Source organism: Ovis canadensis, chromosome 8, assembly GCF_042477335.2.
Source record: "Ovis canadensis isolate MfBH-ARS-UI-01 breed Bighorn chromosome 8, ARS-UI_OviCan_v2, whole genome shotgun sequence".
Lineage (NCBI taxonomy): Eukaryota > Metazoa > Chordata > Mammalia > Artiodactyla > Bovidae > Ovis > Ovis canadensis.
This window is the reverse complement of record NC_091252.1, coordinates 88730292-88751250: the sequence shown is the minus strand read 5'-3', so window position 1 is coordinate 88751250 and position 20959 is coordinate 88730292. Positions and strand designations below refer to the sequence as shown.

The window sequence follows — 20959 nt, the reverse complement described above, 5'->3', positions numbered from 1 at the left end:
CCCCTAGTCCTCACACCCCATCCACCTAGGTCACAGAGCACTGAGCTGACCTCCCTCTGCTATACAGCAGGTTCCCATAGCTATCTGTTTTATCTTTTAATGATACATAGATATCTTCCCTAGCCTCTGGTTTTCAGTCATAGAGCAGGCCCCAAACCATACTTAGAATAAAAATATTTATCATTAGAGAAGGAACCACAGAGAGGCAATTTGATCTGCCTCAAGGTCTTTTCTTATCCTCTAGAGATCCAGGAGCCAACTTTTCTTCTTGCTTCTTGCTTATTAAATACCAAAGGCCAGTAGTTTGTCCTGTAACTGACAGTCTGCTCCAAGGATGGAGCCCTAATTGCTGTCAGCCTTGAAACGACCTGGTGTTTTGTAATTTGTTGGGTCAGATTGAGTCCAGTTTAGTGTACTGTTTGTGTTCATTTACTTTGTCCAGTAAATATGCAGCCGGCTTAGACCTGGTATTAGTCAACTGTGGCCATAGACTATGTGGCTTAAATCAGGAAAATTTATTTCTTGAAATTCTGGAGACTGGGAAGTTCAAGATCAGTGTGTCGACAAATTCAGTTCCCAGTTCTCTAAAAATGAGAAAGGAGAAAAGTGCTAAATTGGCAGGAAAAAGAAAAGTTCCGACTTTTTTCTAGAATGCAAGTTGTAAATATTTTGCAGGAGCTCTATTGCCTTGAGAGATTGTATATAAGTCATGAGGATTTTTATGGATTTAAACTAGGATGATAAACCATCTCACCCTAAATTCTGTTATAATGCCTTACTACTATAGTGCCTTCTTTAAAACTCAAAGTTTTATAGTTTGTGTAAACAAACTAAACAAAAATAAATAAAGCTTTTAAAGAACAATTTACAAGACTTCTTATTTAGAAAGAAAGCTTTGTGTGTCAATTATATTTCAATAAATTGGAAAAAAACGATTGTATCTGTTTTCTCAAAATCTTTTTTGGAAATTGACCTTTTCCAAAAAAAGGTGGTGACAGGTTTAAGAGCTGTAATGTTGAATTGAGAAGCAAGAAAATTTCCTTTTCTGTCCTGTGGTCATTTAGTCTTGGCTACACAGGAGATGTTCAAAAGATGCTTCATGGACATGAATTTGGGGAGGCTTTTTATTTCAGTTTTGTTCTAGGCTGCTTTTCTCAGTTGCAAATAAGTAAAGTAATTACTGCTAATTAAATAAAAGAATAAACTCTTTCATGGATGACATTTTATCCGATTGTAAAATTCTTTATAAATATTTTGACAAGAGTATGAAGTGATAGGGTGCAAATGAGAGAACAATCTGTTTTCAAAAAGCGTGCTTTTCTCAAAACAAAATTTTTATTAAAAGAAAAAAACCTGATAATTTTCTGTAGATTGTTCAAATTTGTGGATACAATTATCAGTTTTTTAAAAAATATTTGCTGTTTTCAGATTGAACACTATGCTTTTGTGATTATGCTAAACATCACAAACTGTCGATACAGTGTGATATAACATTAGCAAATGTTAGTGAATTCTGTTTATTTTATATACCTGGTTATTCCTTTCAGGAAGGGAGTTTCATATTTAAACATGGACCCTATAATTTTCTTCCTTTTTAAGAAGAAACCTCTTTCTGTTCTGTCTGCTCTGTTAGTGAAAGAAGGTAGGGTATTTGTTTTTTAATTAGCCCAATAGCAATCCATGTAATAGTTTTTCAAAGTTGGATCCTGATTCAGCGCTGGCTATCACCACTCGTTGCTAAATATCTTTCTAAATTCCAGGGCCGCTCTTCATTGAACTCTTATCCTTGTGCCAATTACTGTGCCTTAGCTACTTTATCTTTCTTTAAATCTCACAACAACAATCAAATATAAGTATTATTTTCACCACGTTATAGATTGTGAGCCTGAAACTTAGAATTAGTTAATAAGCTCAAGGTCATATAACAAGTAGGTGGAAAACTAGATTTCAATCCCACGACTACAAAGTTTGGGCACTAATCACTGTGTTATATGCCCCTGCTTCATTTGATGAGCTAGTCATGTAGCAGATACTTTTAAAGCACCTCTTATGTGCTACCGATTGTGGGTACTATGGTGAACAAAAACAGCTATAATCCACGCTATCATGGAACTGATGGTGTCACAGAAGAGACAGCAATTACAGACGTGTGTGTGTGTGTGTATGTGTGTGTGTGTGAGTGTGAAATCCCACGAGTAGGGAAGTCAAGGGTGTTAGGGAACACAGGGAAATTGCAACCAACCACTCAAGTAACCTGATGGAGGGCCTTAGGTTTTCAGAGGGAGAAACATCTGGAACCTGAGAAATGTCTTGAGATTGGATAGGTAAAGGAGCTAATGTTTTCAAAAGTTGAGGGTAAGAAAGGGCTTGGTACAGTAAAGCAGATGGAGGAAGCTCAGAATACCTGCAAATACAGGTTCCAGAGATGGGTTGGCAACAGAGAGAACTGAGACTCAATCGAAGGTCACCCGTTAAACGGGTTCGGATGCTGTGTTAGGGGCACTGGGACACATTAAAGAATCTTAGGAAAAAGAAATGGTCACTCTGGGCTAAACCCCTCTCTCAATCTCCTTCTCTCTGTCTTTCTCCCTCCCTCCCTCCTTTCTTCTCCCTCTCATGTCTCTCTCCTGCCCCCTCTCTCATTTCCGCACACCCTCTCACATAAACAAGTAAAAGTGAAGTTGGAGTGAACTCGCAGTAAGTCAGATGAGAGGTGAGGATACTCTGGACTGAAACAGTGCTGGGGGGGTGGAGAAAAGTGGATGCGTTGAAAAGTGTTATCCAGGGGTGGATTTGATACAATCGAGTCATTCCTGGGAAGGTTCAGGGAGAAGGAGTCAAGAATGACTTCTAAATTTCTGTCTTGAACAAATGATTAGGATCATTCACAAAGACAGAGAATATAAGAGACTTTGGGGGAAAGCTAATGGGTTCAACTACAGTTCAGTTCAGTTCAGTTCAGTCGCTCAGTCGTGTCCAACTCTTTGTAGCCCCATGAATCGCAGCATGCCAGGCCTCCCTGTCCATCACCAACTCCCAGAGTCCGTTCAGATTCACGTCCGTCGAGTCAGTGATGCCATCCAGCCAGCTCATACTCTGTCATCCCCTTCTCCTCCTGCCCCCAAACCCTCCCAGCATCAGAGTCTTTTCCAATGAGTCAACTCTTTGCATGAGGTGGCCAAAGTTCTGGAGTTTCAGCTTTAGCATCATTCCTTCCAAAGAAATCCCAGGGCTGATCTCCTTCAGAATGGACTGGTTGGATCTCCTTGCAGTCCAAGGGACTCTCAAGAGTGTTCTCCAACATCACAGTTCAAAAGCATCAATTCTTCGGTGCTCAGCCTTCTTCACAGTCCAACTCTTACATCCATACATGACCACAGGAAAAACCATAGCCTTGACTAGACGGACCTTAGTCGGCAAAGTAATGTCTCTGCTTTTGAATATGCTATCTAGGTTGGTCATAACTTTTCTTCCAAGGAATAACCGTCTTTTCATTTCATGGCTGTAATCACCATCTGCAGTGATTTTGGAGCCCCCCAAAATAAAGTCTGACACTGTTTCCACTGTTTTCCCCATCTATTTGCCATGAAGTGATGGGACCAGATGTCATGATCTTTGTTTTCTGAATGTTGAGCTTTAAGCCAACCTTTTCACTCTCCTCTTTCACTTTCATCAAGAGGCTTTTTAGTTCCTCTTCAGTTTCCGCCATAAGGGTGGTGTCATCTGCATATCTGAGGTGATTGATATTTCTCCTGGCAAGCTTGATTCCAGCTTGTGCTTCTTCCAGCCCAGCGTTTCTTATGATGTGCTCTGCATATAAGGTAAATAAGCAGGGTGACAATATACAGCCTTGACGGACTCCTTGTCCTATTTGGAACCAGTCTGTTGTTCCATGCCCAGTTCTAACTGTTGCTTCCTGACCTGCATACAGATTTCTCAAGAGGCAGGTTAGGTGGTCTGGTATTCCCATCTCTTTCAGAATTTTCCACAGATGGAGAAATTAACTTGGTAGAGATGGACCCATTTGATTTGGCAGTTCGGAAGTCATTAGCCATCACTGGGAGTGACCAAGTCATGGCAGAAATCCAACTCTAGCAAACTGATGAGTAAACGAGAGGGGAAGATGCTGGGATCTGAGTGTGTATTACACGTTCAGGAGTATTAGCTAAAGTAGAACATAGGATCTGGTAAGAGCTGTTTCCATAAAGAGTGGTCCTAAGCGTGTGTTTATGGAAGGGAAAGCTCAAGAACTGGTAGAGAGGGATAGGCTGATAAAGAAAGAAGACAATATTATTTTAAGATACAAGTCTCCTGAGGAGGCATGGTGGGGAGAAAATCTGGAGCTCAGGTAGAGGGTGGATATTTCTACAGAGATAAAGAATACTTTCACCAAAGTCCCCATCTCTGAGGCTAGAGTGGTGATGGAAGGAGCATGTGGATGTGCCCAAGTTTGAGATGAGGGAGAGAGAAGCACAGAGTAGGGTGGACTTGAATTTGAGGAGATTCCCTCCTGAAGACTGCATGCAGGTTTTTTAGATCTAATACAATAGTCTACCTTTCTGAGCAGACGAAGTTTTGAAAAACATTTTTTTTTTTTTACTTTACAATACTGTATTGGTTTTACCATACATTCACATGAATCTGCCACGGGTGTACATGAGTTCCCAATCCTGAGCCCCCCTCCCACCTCCCTCCCCATATCATCTCTCTGGGTCATCCCAGTGTACCAGCCCCAAGCATCCTGTATCCTGTATCCAACCTAGACTGGTGATTTGTTTCTTACATGATAGTATACATGGTTCAATGCCATTCTCCCAAATCATCCCACCCTCTCCCTCTCCCACAGAGTCCAAAAGTCTGTTCTATACATCTGTGTCTCTTTTGCTGTCTTGCATACAGGGTTATCATTACCATCTGTCTAAATTCCATATATATGTGTTAGTATACTATATTGGCTGGAGAAGGAAATGGCAACCCACTCCAGTGTTCTTGCCTGGAGAATACCAGGGATGGGGGAGCCTGGTGGGCTGCCACCTCTGAGGTCGCACAGAGTCAGACACGACTGAAGCGACTTAGCAGGCAGGCAGGCAGCATACTGTATTGGTGTTTTTCTTTCTGGCTTACTTCACTCTGTATAATCAGCTCCAGTTTCATCCACCTCATTAGAACTGATTCAAATGTATTCTTTTTAATAGCTGAGTAATACTCCATTGTGTATATGTACCACAGCTTTCTTATCCATTCATCTGCTGATGGACATCTAGGTTGCTTCCATGTCCTGGCTATTATAAACAGTGCTGCGATGAACATTGGGGTACACATGTCTCTTTCAATTCTGGTTTCCTCTGTGTGTATCCCCAGCAGTGGGTAAACCGACAGTTAAAATGTCCTATACAGCGTGAAGTAAGTCAGAAATAGAAAAACAGATATCGTATATTAACACATGTATATGGAATCTACAAAAGCTGTACTGATGAACCTATTTGCAGAGTGGGAATAGAGACACAGAGGCAGAGAACAGACTTTGGACACAGCAGGGGAAGGAGAGGATGGAGAGCTGAGAGAGTAGCACTGAAGCATATACATTATCATATCCATATGCACTACATTACATCACATATGCATTATCGTATGTAATGGGAAGTTGCTGTATAGCACAGGGAACTCAGCTTGGTGCTCTGTGACAACCTAGAAGGGTGGAATGGGGTGGGGAGTAGGGGGAGGTTTAAAAGGGAAGGGGCATGTGTAAACTTATGGCTGATTCATGTTAATGTATGGCAGAAGCCAGCACAATATTGTAAAGCAGTTATCCTCCAATTAAAAATAAATTTTAAAAAAGAACTAAATAAATATGTTCTTTCACATTTTAAAATGTATCTATCATGGCAAATTTCTAAATTTTAAGCAAGATTCAAAAGCTATTGTATAGTGTCACGTTGCCCCCAAAGATACCAGTTTAAAGATGTGTTTTTCCAAAAATATCTCCCGTGAAGTTTTACTTTTAATTAGAAAAAGATAGTATAAATAATCTTAAAATTAACACTGGCTACACTCTGTTATCAAATGGTTATAGTTTTACTTTTCTCTAAATTTGTCAAATGGAATAGAATGTTATATCTGTATTTAAATACCTTGGATTCATTGTTTATGATATATGGCTTTGAAATAAATATATGGTTTGACACTAAGTCCTTTGGGAAAAAAGATAGGTCTGAAACAGCCATTGTTTCATGTTTCTATAAAAGGAGCATCTCTTTCAGGATGCAATAAACAACCCACTCCACATCTGCCAGCTTTAGATCTAAGGGGTGGTGAAGGATAGGAACTGAAGTACCGACTCTTGGATGACCTCAGTCACAAGCATCTTCTCGCTTTTTAGATGAGCGGAGAAAAAAAAAAAAGCACTAAAACATTATTTACATTCTGTGTGAGTTTGCCATAACAACGTGCAACATACTGGGTACCTTCAAATGAGAAATTTATTATCTCACCGTCCTCAAGGTTAGGCAGCCATGCCACCCTCTGAGACTCTGGACAGAATTCTTTGACTCTTCCTCGCCTCAGGTGGTGGCCTGGAGTATATGGGATTCCTTAGTTTGCAGCTGCATTAGTCCAATCTCTGCCCCCGTACCTGTGTGAAACAGTGTCCAAATTTCCTCTTTATGTAAGGACATTGGTCATATTGGATTAGGATCTCCCCCCACCGCCACCGCCATGATCTCATTTTATCTTTATCACTTTTCTAAAGATCCCATTTCCAAATAAAACCACATCCCAAGGTACCTGGGGTTTAAACTTCCATGTATCATGGAGGGAGCACACAGTTCAACCCATAGTAGGTTCTATTAAGAGCGCATTTTGAAACCAAGTCAAATACATAGACTCCTTTTAAAGGAACACTTTTGACACTCCATGCTTTTTAATAATCCATACTAGTAATGACTTTGATCGACATCCTCACAGACATAAAATATCACTTCGTTGGCTGCTTTTGTTCTTCTTCAGTTGTCTTTCCACCACTGGTATTAAAAGATAACGTGGAAATGTTCAAAATTGAAATTTGATCCTTCAGTTTCTTGTACTCACTTTGGTGGGACTATTAATGAACTAAGATGAGGAGATTAAGGAGACAAAGAGGAAAAAGCAAATGTAATAATACACCCCAGAAACAATCCTTTAGTTGATTTTGTAAAACTAGTTTGGTAATCCTAAACATACTGATAAATTGTTTCCAAATATGCAACTAAAAGATTAAAAAGAAAATCGTCATTTCAAAATAAATGACGTTTATTAAGAGTTGGATATGACTGAGAAACCAACGTTTTGGGCTTCCCTGGTGGCTCAGGAAAGAATTTGTCTGCAATGTGGAAGCCCAGGGTTCTATCCCTGGGTTGGGAAGATCCCCTGAAGAATGGCAACCCACTCCAATATTCTTGCTTGGAGAATTCCATGGACAGAGGAGCCTGGAGGGCTATAGTCCATGGGATTACGAAGAATGGGACATGACTGAGCAACTAACAGTAACATTGATTTGTTAATAACAGATGGAGACGTAGCAAAGTTTATGCAGACTGCCAAACGTTTTGATAATGTTTATCAAAGTTCCCTCTTTTAGAAATAGTTTTTCTTAATACATTTATTTGATAAATATTTGAAAATGTCATTTGGTATGCTTAGCAAGAGTCTAGATACTGAGACTGCAACAGTGAATGAAACAGGAGGAGTAACCCTTTCACTATGATGCTTTTATCCCATTTGAGGAGATGAACAGAAGAGAAAGAACATAGCTCTTCTGTTGAGAATAAACTGAAGAGGACACAGGATGAAGGAAGGGGATAAGACAGGAGATTGTTGGGTCATTCAGGTGAGAGAGGACTGGCTTGGACCAAGGTCACAGCTGTGGAGGTGGTAAGAAATGGCTGGATTCTGGGTGAATTTTGAAAATAAAATCAATAATTTGTTGATGGATTAGCTGTGGAGTATGAACAGAGATGGGTAAAGGGTAACTACAGCTTCGTCCTGAATAAAACAAATAACCTGAGGAGTATGCTTCTTTTAAACTATATAATGAAAAAGAAAGATTACATGTGAAAGTTGTTAAGAGTAGTTTTTCAAGCAGATTTAAAGTTGAGCCGGAGGGCAAAATTATTGCCTTTGGGATATTTATTCCAAATCAAATTAAATAATTACGGAAATGGAAATATTTATGCTATCTGTCATAGGAAGCAGTAAAGAATGGGAACTATCTTCTCATTTTTGCCAAACGGAGGTGGAAAATAATCACAATAGTGCTGTTATAAAGGGAGAGAAGGATAAACAGATTATGCATAGCATTTTTTTTTAATTATTTCACTTTGTTTCTGGAGATATTGGTAATGTCTAATTAGATTTTCTGAATAAGATGACAGAACCTTTTAGATGTTGGATTAATTTTATCTGGCCCCTGTCAGTGGTTATAGTCACAGTTTTACTCACCTAGTCCAGCGGTTTCTGCATTTTTAGACAGTTTTGTGTGGTGGGCTTCTTGCCAACCACTGGGGGTAACTTGCTCCGTGTCTGCAGGTCAACCTCACTTCCCTTCCCACTCTCCTCTCTGTTCCTGTTGTTTGGTTTATTGTCCCTGCCCATCAGATAACCGGCAGAGCATGTGAACATGCTCGACTGGTCCTGGGATGAGATGTCTCCCCATGCCCTGTTTCTCAGCCTGTCATATAGCTCCCACCTGGAACTCATATAAACCAGAGGCGGGAGTGATTCGTCTCACTCGCTGTAGAAGTGAGAAGCCTTTGTGTTAACAGAAGCATTGAGGTACACAGAATACACCTTGAGATCCAGCCTTTGCTTTCAGACGTCTTTATATACTGCATAGAAGGCCATCTGGGGACTATCTCAGGCTATGATTATACATCATGGTCAGCAAGCCTGATCGTGCCCAGCAGCATGTGTGTTTCAACTGGAGTGAAGCATTATCTGTACTCCAGACTTCTCCTTTAGGTCTTTTCCAGTTCAGTTTTATTGATATCACTAGATATGTAGAAATCACAAATTTTCAAGCCTGAGATAGGTATTTAGCAATGTAAAGTAAAATGCTACAAGTTTTATATTATTAAATGTGCAGACATGGCCACAGGAGACATGGTGTGAGTGGGGCCAATTTATGTCTATTCCAACATATATGGTTGATTTGTGTCTATTCCAGTATTTCTGTACATTTCAAAATGATCACTGCAATAATCTAGTTAGTGTTACCATAAAAAGACATTAAGCAGTTATCGACTGTTTTCCCCACACTGTGCATTTCACACCTGTGACTCATTTATTTTGTCAATAGAAGTTTGTACCTCTTATGCTCCCTCACCTATTTTTCTCCTTCCCAAAACCCCCTTCCCTCTTGCAGCCACCTGTTTGTTCTGTATATCTGTGAATCTGTTTCTGTTTTGTTATGTTTATTCATTTGTTTTTGTTTTTGTTTTAAGATTTCACTTATAAGTGAAATCATACAGTATCTGTATTTCTCTGTCTGATTTATTTCACTCAACATAATACTCTCTGGATCCATCCATGTTGTCCTAAGTGGAAAAAAAATCATAATTTTTTATGGCTGAGTAATATTCCATTGTATATTTATCACATCTTAATTCATCTCTTGATGGCACAGACTAGAATAAATAATTCTAGGATGTGTATTGAAAGACAAAAGACTCTGAATAGTCCAAACAATCCTGAGAAAGAACAAAACTGGAGGCATCATACTCTCTGACTTCAAACTATACTACAAAGCTACAGTAATCAAAACAGTATGGTACTGGCACAAAAACAGACACATAGATTAATAGAGCAGAATAGACAGCCCATGAATTTGAGCAAACTCTGGGAGATAGTGAAGGACAGGGAAGGCTAGCATGCTGCAGTCCGCAGGGTAACAAAGAGTTGGACATGACCTAGCAATTGAACATGCACACATACAGAGCCCATGAATTAATGCACATTTCTACAGGAAATTAAAATATGATAAAGGAGGTAAGGATATTCAATGGAAGAATGACAGCTACTTCAATAAATAGTTTTGAGAAAACTGGACAGCTACATGCAAAAAAATCAAATTGGACTACTTTCTTATGTCATACTTGAAAATAAATCCAAAATGGATTAAAAGCCTAAATATCAAACTTGAAATCCTAAGATTTCTAGAAGCAAACGTAGGCGATCCACTCACTGACATCATTCTTAGTAGGGTTTTTTTGTTTGTTTGTTTGTTTTTGATATGTCTCCTTGGACAAGGGAGACAAAAGCAAAAGTAAACAAATGGGACTATATCAACCTAAAAATCCTTTGTATTGTGAAGGAAATGATCAACAAAATGAAAAGATCAGCTACTGAATGGGAGAAGATACTTGCAAGTGACATATCTTAGAGGGGGTTAATATCCAAAATATACAAAGAACTCATACAACTCAATATCCAAAACACAACATGACTGAAAAATGGCCAGAGGATCTGAATAGATGTTTCCCAGAGAAGACATACACATTGCCAGCAGGCACGTGACAAGATGCCCAATATCGCTAATCAAGGAAATGCAGATCAAAATCATGATGAAATATCACCTCACACCTGTCAGAATGGCAATTATGATTTCTGTATGGTTTTTAAAATGTGAGAATTCCTTAAATTTTCATTTCATAACCAGTAGTTATGCCTTTTTTTCCTCAAAATTATTCTCATATTCCTTCTTCTCTTCAGTATTGCAACTTGCTGAAAGTGAGTTTCTCAGTCATGTCTGACTCTGCAACCCCATGGACTATACAGTCCATGGAATTCTCCAGGCCAGAATACTGGAATGGGTAGCCTTTCCTTTCTCCAAGGGATCTTCCCAACCCAGGGATTGAACCCAAGGCAATTTTCTACGGACATAAAATAAACATGTGGCTTAGCAAATATGATCTTCCTATATGAGTGAAAATATGAAAGTAATGGTAGATAAGGATTAAGCATGTACTAGCACTTATAGACTAGTAAACGGTCACAAGTTATTCTCATACACACAGTGACAGAGAATAGATTATTTTTCCCCAATATAGGCAATGCTCAGTAAAAGTGATGCCAAAGATCCCTGTGTTTTCTCAGATTTCATAAAGTTGAAGGAGAAATATTTGGTCTCCTTCCTTTAAGTTCTAAGAGTAAAGGAATAGATCTCACTGTATGAAATTAAAGGGGCCACAAAATAAAGGAGGAGGAGAAAAAAATTAGAGAAAAATACTCTGTGGGATCTGTTCCACTCATGAGTTAACTACTGAGGGCACAGCCAGGATGTGCCTTTTCCCTGAGTTTCAGAGACTTTAGACAATCCCCTGACAGCCAAAACTTAGGGCTTAAGCCTAGTTTGAGGAGAGCTTCTAGAATGGAGTAGCCACAGAAGCCAGGTACCTCTTTCTCTCTTTTTGTTTTCTCCATCTCCCTCTCCTCTCAGTCAGTACATTCCATTCTTAGAGATTTATCATGAATCTCAGATTCGTCATGAGTATCTGCAGAATATCTAAATGGGATTTCCAGAGCAAAGAGTATAGTATTTCCAAACACTGTACAAAACTAAGAGCTAATTGTAATTTTATCTTAATCAAAAATAGATAGCTATGGTCTTAAAATGTGCCTGGTAGATTTCTGTCTAGTGCTTGAAACTGTACATTGTCAAGCCGTCGGAACAAACCACATTATCTCTATTTTCCATTAAGTCAGGCTCCAGTGAATTACCCTCATTTCTATCTCTTCTTTTTGGCCTCTAGCACCATGACCTGAATCCTACCAAGAAATCATATTGATGCTGTGAATACTTATATATATATGACAAGAGAGAGATTTTAGATGAGAGATATTCTATTAAAAGATTGTTTCAAAAGTAAATGCACTATTGTCAGGATAGTAAAGGTCCCCTCTAGTTGACCATTTGCTCTAGATAAATGGTACTTCATACAAAATGGGAGAGCAAAACTTGTCCAATAATTGCTAGGATGTCTTATTCTAGTATAATCTCTGGTAACGTCTTTTGATAAATAAAGTGATTTTACACAGCATGTACATTATGTAAAATTGGATAGAGCTTATAGAAATATAGAGATCATTTTCTGGGATTCATTTTTGCGAGCTCTTTGCAGTCAAAGGTTTGTTTGTTTCCTCTGTTACGGGTTGAGGTATTAAGTCAAGAATTTATTACATACTAGGTTCTATAATTCTGTGTATTGAAAATATAATAGTTGCATATTATAAATAACATAAACATTTTTATTTTAAAGAAAAATATTTTGTCCAGCTTCTAATTAGTCTGCTAATAGTCGTCAGACTGCATCTCTTTACTTTGTGTAGGAAGATATTGGTGAAAAATTTTCAGAAGCAACTCATACTTCCTCTTAGAAAAGAAAATTTTGCTTCATGTCCTTATTTTGCTTCATATTGTTATCTCTCCAAGATTCCAACAGGTAACTTGCAGATAAGCATCACATATCTCTGCTGAGATATCTGCCTATGGGCGAGGCCCTGGTCTTGGTATTAAGTATATAAACATATTCAACTTCCTTATCCTCCGGAAGTCCGTGATCTGAATTCCTGAGGACACAGACTTGTGAATAACTAACTGTAATGCAGTATGATTATTATAATCGGAACCATGCACTAACACAAAAGAAGTGACTTAATTCCAGTTGGAAAACTGGAAAAGATAATGCAAGACTGACTGTGTCATAAAACTGACCAGGAATTTGCTAAATGGGAAAGTAGGAAATGAGAGTATTCTAAGTATCCATGTTCTTGCGATAAAAACCACCTGCTTTTTTTCCCCCATGTGCAGGCTAGAAACTTCATTCATGTCTTCAACAAGTTTTTAATGAGTTCCTCCTATGAATAAAACACTCAGAAACAAGATGCTTCTATGCATTGCATTGTAGTCTGGGATTGCCAAGAACCTGGAGATCATTTTTCTTTACTCATCATATATGCGCCTCATTTTGAGAACCATTAGTATGGGCATAGGGCAAAGATCATTTTTTTAAGAAAACTTTATTCATTCAGTCCATCAGCCAACAGTATTTGTTGAGTGCCTGCCTTGTGCTCGACAATGTTTAGTAGAGAACACTTACCTGGAAAGAAGGACTCCAGAATCATGCCTGTCCAGACAATTTTTTAAACAACAGAGGAGTTGGGATTGGGTTTGGTGAATGGCCACAGTCAGGAAGAAAGGAGAGCGAGAGAGAAGTAGACGAGGCCTGTGAACCAGGCAGGCTGATCAAAAGGGCTTGGGGAGAAGCAGCTCACGGACAGGCCAACAAGGCCTCAGCCACCACCACTGCTGGTGACATCAAGGCCCAGTGCAGTGGGATGAGGGCTCACTGACTTGTTCAGAGGTCAGTGCTGGTCTGGAGGCCACTTCTAGTGGCGAAAGGGGCAGGGAGCATGTGGAAGACAGGTAGGGATGCAGGAGAACACAAATGAGGGGCAGAGGTGGGGTGAAGACAAAGTGTTCTTCAGGGACTTCCCTGGTGGTTCAGCAGTTAGGACTCCACACATCCACTACAGGGGGCCCGAGTTCAAATCCTGGTTGCGGAACTACGATCTTACATGCCTCGTGATATGGCAAAAAAAGAAAATGTTCTTCAAAGTAACAGAAAGTGAAGTCGCTCAGTTGTGTCTGACTCTTTGCGACCCCATGGACTGTAGCCCACTAGGCTCCTCCATCCATGTAATTTTCTAGGCAAGAGTACTGGAGTGGGTTACCATTTCCTTCTCCAGGGGATCTTCCCAATCCAGGGATTGAACCCAGGTCTCGCGCATTGCTGGTACCTGAGCCACCACCTGTGTATGTTTAAAGGCATAATAGATGGATGCAATTTATCTTTTATTTTTGGTGTCCAATTTCTTGGAATCTTTATTATTTCATGAAAATTCCCTGCCTTGTTTAATTTTTAAAATATGTTTGCAGTTAACACAATATATGAAAACCCCCATTTGTATTTGCTTGCAGAATGTATCATGTGTTTATTAACTTTTCCCCTCGTTATTTCACTGTTATTATTAGGATACAAATGGACATTTTAAAAGACAAATAGACCATATTTTTAATGACGATAGTTCAGTTCAGTCACTCAGTCATGTCCGACTCTTTGCGACCCCACGAACCTCAGCATTCCAAACCTCCTTCTCCATCACCGGCTCCACAATTTTAACTGTTATCATGTTGAATATTTTTCATTAAGAAAGGCTCATTTTATTCCAAATAATTTTATTTAAATGCTTAGCATATAAAGTCACTATTACGTTTTTGGTGTATAAATAGTAAGCAGTGTGAATAGTGGAATTTAAAAGACAAAGCTTAAAAATGAAAACTCTGTTATTTTTGAACGTGTATTTCACAGCGTGAGAACATAATGTATTCAGCTATTATTTTATAAAGAGAAAAATGCATTTAAAATTAGAATTATACCATTCAGAGACAGTAATTCATGCAGTCATAAGAGCAATATAAATGTGCCATTATCAGTGGGTAGAGAAAAAATCATGTTTCAGTAAAACATTTGGTGATTAAATATCTCTGAAAAAAACTTTCTAGAAAAGAAAGAAAGACAATTGAAGGTCAGGTATACAGCATTAGGTTTTTAACATGATCAGGGAGAATTAGAAAATTACAGAGCATGAATCAGCTATAGACTTCTTTGAAATTCATCTTCTGTGAGAAATCTGAGGTCACCTAACTTCTGTTGACCATCAACTTTAAGCATCACTTTTTTGCTTCCTTCTGATCCAAAAGATACCTTAATCCAAGATTTCATAAACTCTAGTATATGTGTGAGAAGGCATTGGCACCCCACTCCAGTACTCTTGCCTGGAAACTCCCATGGACGGAGGAGCCTGGTGGGCTGCAGTCCATGGGGTCACTGAGGGTCAGACATGACTGAGCGACCTCACTTTCACTTTTCACTTTCATGCGACCCTGTGGACTGAAGCCCTCCAGACTCCTCTGTCCATGAGATTATCTAGGCAAGAATACTGGAATGAGTTGCCATGCCCTCCTTTGGGAGATCTTCTTGACTCGGGGATCAAACCTAGGTCTCCTGCATTGCAGGCAGATTCTTTACCATCAGGGAAGCCCAGGTATTACATAACCTTTGTAAAATAATAAAAATTCCCTGTGAATTAAGTATGGGCTTATTTTTCCAGTAGTGGCATAGATTTGCCCTGATCAGTCTGCACTCTTGAGCTTACAATCCTTTGGGTTCAATGCCACACAGTGAGAGAGGGTTTGCAGGATTTGCCAGCTTGTGAAACAGAACGGTTGTGGCCAGCTAACCCACAGGAGAGTCAATCTGCCACGCTGGCTGAGCTAACAGTGTCCCCACAGCAGGTCCCTGAGCTAACGAGGTTACCTTGGAGAGAATGTTCATAGAAACTTGGCACCTGCCTCGGTCCAGCAGTGTGCTCACTCAGGTAAGGAGGTTGCTCCAGTTTATCTGGGGTACCTCCTGTTCCCTGCATACATCCTGTTTTAACCCCTCTCTTATCTTTTATGTTAATAGCACCCTCTTTTCCTCCTTTATCCCACACCATCTCTCTCTTGTCAACACGCCCTCTCTGTGGACTTCCTGTGGTGGTCTAGTGGTTAAGAATCCACCTGCCAATGCGGGGGAGACAGGTTTGATCCCTGGTCTTGGAAGATTCTGCATGGTGCAGAGCAACTAAGCCCATGGGCCACAACTGCTGAAGCCCGAGCACTCTAGAGCCCTGCTCTGCAACAAGAGAAGCCACCACAGTTAGAAGCCCAGCGCCAGAACTAGAGAGTAGCCCCCCGCTCACCATAGCTAGAAAAAGCCCATGGAGCAGCAAGCAAGCTCTGGAGCAGCCAAAAGTAAATAAAGAATGAAAGGAAGAAAATTTTAAAAAATACTCCCTTTCTAAACAACATTGGTGTGTATGTAAAAACCCTAACAGGAGGTTGTTTGAATGTTAAGTTTATCTCCAAAGGATCATTTTTCTCTTTGCATCTATGGAAATTGATTGCCAATCACATCCTTAATAAAGGACTTTGACATTTAGACGTTTTTCACCAGATTTCACCACAGTGAGTACCAAATGTCTGCCAGAGAGTGAGAGAAGCATTGTTTGCATTAACTCATTTTTTAAATTTTATAGCGGAAACCCCCGATGGTGGTAGATGATCTTTTTGAAGACATGAAAGATGGTGTGAAGCTACTTGCTTTGCTGGAAGTCCTGTCTGGGCAGAAACTGGTAAGGATGTTTTCTGTGATCAGATTTGTCAAATTGTTCCCATTTGAAATTTGAGAAGTGTAGATTGGGGAGTGTAAAGCGTGCTACCCATGTAAAAGCTTTTCTCTTTTGTAGTTGGTAATACATAGGAAACACTAGTCTATCGGTCACTTCTGGGAGCAAGGAATAAATTTTCTTTCTTGTTCCTGGACACCTGTAGTAGCTTTAAAACATTATGTATAGTAGTAGCAACTTACAAGTAAAGGTAAAGAGCTTCATCAATAGTCAGTCCCGGCTAATTGCTGCATCTATCTCTACGGTAACCAGGAAGATAAGTTGGAAATTAGTATCTAACACATTTTAAGTGCTTACTTTCCATTTGGAAAGGATTGTTGGTCCAGTTGTTTCCATAGTATTGAAAATTAAGCTTGAAAGCAACATGGCATTTTTATCCATTGATGGACATTCTCCATCATCAGTCATTTGTAATGGGAACAGCATGTTCAGAATCATTTGATTTTATATTCAGCAGAACTAGCAGAGTGAAAAACAAATTGCCACTGACCTATAAAATGTCTTTTTCTTCATTACTAAAATAATAAAATATTTAGCTCTTTCTGGCTTATGTTTTTTTTTTTTTTTCATTTTGGAATAGTAAAGAAGTAGTTTGCAAACATAAATTATTTATGTGACATTTCCCACAATTTTTAAAAAGAGCTTAGGAAGTAATCTTCAGAATATTGTATAACACTAGACACTGTCCAAAATTAGATGTACTCATTTTTTCTTAATCTGTTGCATCTTGACAAAGAGCTGCTTGATCATCATTACTTGAATAATTGAGGTTTTTAAAGTGTTTTTGCCTAGTCATCAATTTCCTAGTTTTTGCCTAGTCATAATTTCATGTAGGAGTCTTCAACATAGCTTTTATAAATGTAAGATAGTTGTTTGTTGGAAAATACAAACTGATGATTTTTGTGTAAGTCATTATCTACTTGCATTCGTATTATAGCAGAGGCTTCTGGTGAGCCATCTCAGCTCACCTCTGGTCTAGCCACGGCAGAGGTGGACATGACCCACACCCTCCATTAGCATCGCAATTCAAGCTCTGACAACACCTGTCTGAATTTCTGTCCCCAGGGCTTGTATCAAAGCCACAGATTGCACAAGGCAACCCTGAAGTGTGGGAAAGTTAATGGTTTCAAAGGGGATGGGAATCTGTGAATAAAAACTCCAGCCTGGCATTTGTAGGAGGGACCATTTCAAGGCTTATTTCACACATCAGGGAGTGCTCCATTGGATCCTCAGCAGAGTTGAGCCCCAGTTGCCCACTGAAGAGACCCTCAACAGCACACCGAACTATTACAGATTATTGTTAACTAATTTTTCTTCCTTCCTTCTCTCTCTCTCCATGCATCCTCACTCTTGCTACCTGGGACCATCTCCCTAGTCAATGCATGCACCCATGTTCTTATCTCAGGCTCCGCTTTGGGAGAAATCAAACAAGACACATGTGACAATCCAATTTGGAATCAACAGATGCATGCATGAGCTAAATAAACTGGATTAGCATTAGGATGTGAGAGTCATCAAACTGAAACATTTACCTCCTTGATGGTCAGGTGTAACTAGCCATCTTCATGTATCCTCCTGAATTAAGCTATTTACTTATATGAAGGAAACTTCATTATAATTCAAACAAAATTTAAGAAGTGTCTCATTCAAAGTGTCATTATAATTGTGCCACTCTACTTGGCCAACAGTATACAGAAACCTTGATGGGCATTAACTGCCAAGCTAAATGAATCTAGATAATTTTGACATAATAATTCTACTTCTGTTTAGGTGCCCTGGTAAGTGCCATGGTAAAAATTTTAGAATCTTGAAGCTAGAAGCAATTTCAGAAAGAATGTCAGCATTCTTATTTAACACGGAGGAAACTGGGACATAGAAATACAGTTTCTGGTTTAAATTTCAACATTCAAAAAAAGATCATGGCATCCAGTCCTATCACTTCATGGCAGATAGATGGGGAAAATGTGGAAACAGTGTCACATTTCATTTTCTTGGACTCTAAAATCACTGCAGACAGTGACTGCAGCCGTGAAATTATAAAGTCGCTTGTTCCTTGGAACAATAGCTGTGACAAACCTAGACAGTGTATTAAAAAGCAGGCACATCACTTTGACCACAAAGGTCCATCTAGGCAAAGCTATAGTGTTTCAAATAGTCATGTATGGGTATGAGAGTTGGACAGTAAAGAAGGCTGAGTGCTGAACAACTGACGCTTTCAAACTGTGCTGCTAGAGAAGACTCTTGAGAGTCCCTTGGACAGCAAGGAGATCAAACCAGTCAATCCTAAAGGAAATCAACCCTGAATATTCATTGGAAGGACTGTTGCAGAAGCTGAAGCTCTAGTGCTTTGGCCACCCGATGCGAAGAGCCAAATCATTGGAAAAGACCCTGTTTCTGGGAAAGATTGAGAGAAAGAGGAGAAGGGGGTGACAGAGGATGAGATAGTTGAATGGCACCACTGACTCAACGGACATGAGTCTGAGCAAACTCTAGGAGATGATAGTGAAAGACAGGGAGGCCTGGCATGCTGCAGGTCATGGGGTCGCAAAGAGTCGGACATGACTCAGTGATTGAACAACAACAAAATTAATTAATTAATTTATTTATTTGACTGTGCCATGAAGCATGAAGGATCTTAGGTCCCAGACTAGGGATCAAATCCATGTCCCCTACAGTAGAAGCATGGTGTCTTAACCGCTGGACTTCCAGGGAAGTCCCTTTCATTATTTATTTTTATTAAACCCTTCAAAATTCTGAATTGCATAAAAGGAAATTACTCCGAAATTATAAATAAATCTTGGTGATCATTATTTAAATTTTGTACAGGTGGGCATTTTGATCCAGGGCTACATTTAGATGAAAAGCATCATTTAAGGGGCTGAATATCTGAGGCATTCTTATAGAGCTTTCAAAAGCAGAATGTGAACAAAAGCATTTCCCTCAGGAGTGTTAGCAGAATTCAGGAACTCTATAATTATCTCATACGTAGAGCTCTGTTAAGAACACTATACTTAACATCCTGATTCAGATAGCCTAGGACTCTGGCTTTGACCATGATCTTCTGGGAAATGCAGCCAAATACCTTAATATTCTCTTATCATCAGCATCTCAATGTAAGAGAAAAATCTCAATATCTTAGTTTCTTTTAATAACCTACTGTGACTCTCCTATCTGTGATTTTACTTCAAGTACTAGGGAATTTAACTTTTTTGGAATTATTATCCTTGGGTTTCTCTATATCACTTGATTATTATTTATAGAACATTTACTCTTTGAATGGATCCATGATTATATATCTTTAATCACACATAAAGATAGGAATACTAAATTTAATTTTATACTCAGGTTTTTTTTAAAGAATGTGAAGAATTGCTGGTGAAAAATTTAAAATAGTAGAAGCAATTTGAATAAAGCTGAAGGACTGCAGAGAAATTTATTTCTTATCAATTTTGTTAATCTTCTGTATAGTCCTTTTAAAGACTCCTTAACACTCTGCATTTAAAAAGAGTCTAAAAAGCCACTTAAAACTACCCAGTGGGCATTTTCAGGAAATTAAGATCATCACAGGCTCCTGTGCGTCCATCAGGTGACTTTGTTAGGCATCGATCATACATTTATAGTAGAACTTGTGTGTAACTGGGTTTAGCATTATCTATTGACTGTTCAGCTAACATATCTGGAGTCACTATTATGGATAAGGCACTGCCTTTTGCCCTCGAAGGAGAACAAAGATAAATGAGGTATGGTTGGTGCCCTCAAAGAGCTTGTAGCCTGGTAGGGAGGATCATTTTGTTAGTTAATGGCAGGTCAATTGTGTTAAAATTGATGCAAATATGAGATAGTTGCCATGGGGTAGGAAGGCAGGAGGATGAGATGAAGGGTCATGTTGAGGGATCTGGCATTTGTTCTTAATTTCTGGCTCCTGACTTGGCTTTAGTTGCAGGTTCCTAGACGCTTTGTACGTTTTAAAAGATAATTAATTAAATAACTAAGTGAGCCATGCAAGAAAAGACTAAATTTTTTTTAAGTTAAGTATATTTTCTATTTAAATATTTGTTTAAAATCATATCATAGAAATCACCTGTTATGTTACTAATTGGAAATGAGCTCTAACAGGAAATTGTTTATAGAGTTTTGGTGTCACGGAGAAGAGACCAGTCTATCAGCTCTGCAATCATGGACTTGTTATCCTCTCAGGCCCTGTAAATGTAATGCTACTGACTTTACTGAAGTTATTTTGAATTTTAAAATGAACAGTGTGGCACATAGAAGTCACTTATTATTTTATTATATTTATTAAAATATGTATTAATTTATTACATTTTGCTAAGTTAAATGCAAGTAACTTAGTATCCTTGTACCAGATCATTCTGTTTTGTGCAGAACATTTTCTTTCTCGCTTTCCTTCGTTTTAACCTTGGCTCATATAAACCATGTGGCCTTCCCAGGTGGTGCTAGTGGTAAAGAACCCACCTGCCAATGCAGGAGACATAAGACGTGTGGGTTCGATTCCTGGGTTGGGAAGATCCCCTAGAGTAGGAAATGGCAACCCAGTCCAGTATTCTTTCATGCAGAATCCCATGGGCAGAGGAGCCTGGAGAGCTACAGTCCGTAGGGTTGCAAAGATTCAGGCCTG

The 20959-nt window shown here is 39.1% G+C and overlaps 1 protein-coding gene across 1 annotated transcript in view; it reads left to right on the top strand.

The window, feature by feature from the left end:
• The window catches only part of SYNE1 (spectrin repeat containing nuclear envelope protein 1), a 495298-nt gene that overhangs the window by 90319 nt on the left and 384020 nt on the right, over window positions 1-20959 (top strand). Inside the window, exon 4 of the mRNA XM_069598737.1 lies at window positions 16174-16269. Within this exon, the coding sequence (XP_069454838.1) occupies window positions 16174-16269 (96 nt within the window). The remainder of the gene's footprint in view (window positions 1-16173; window positions 16270-20959) is intronic.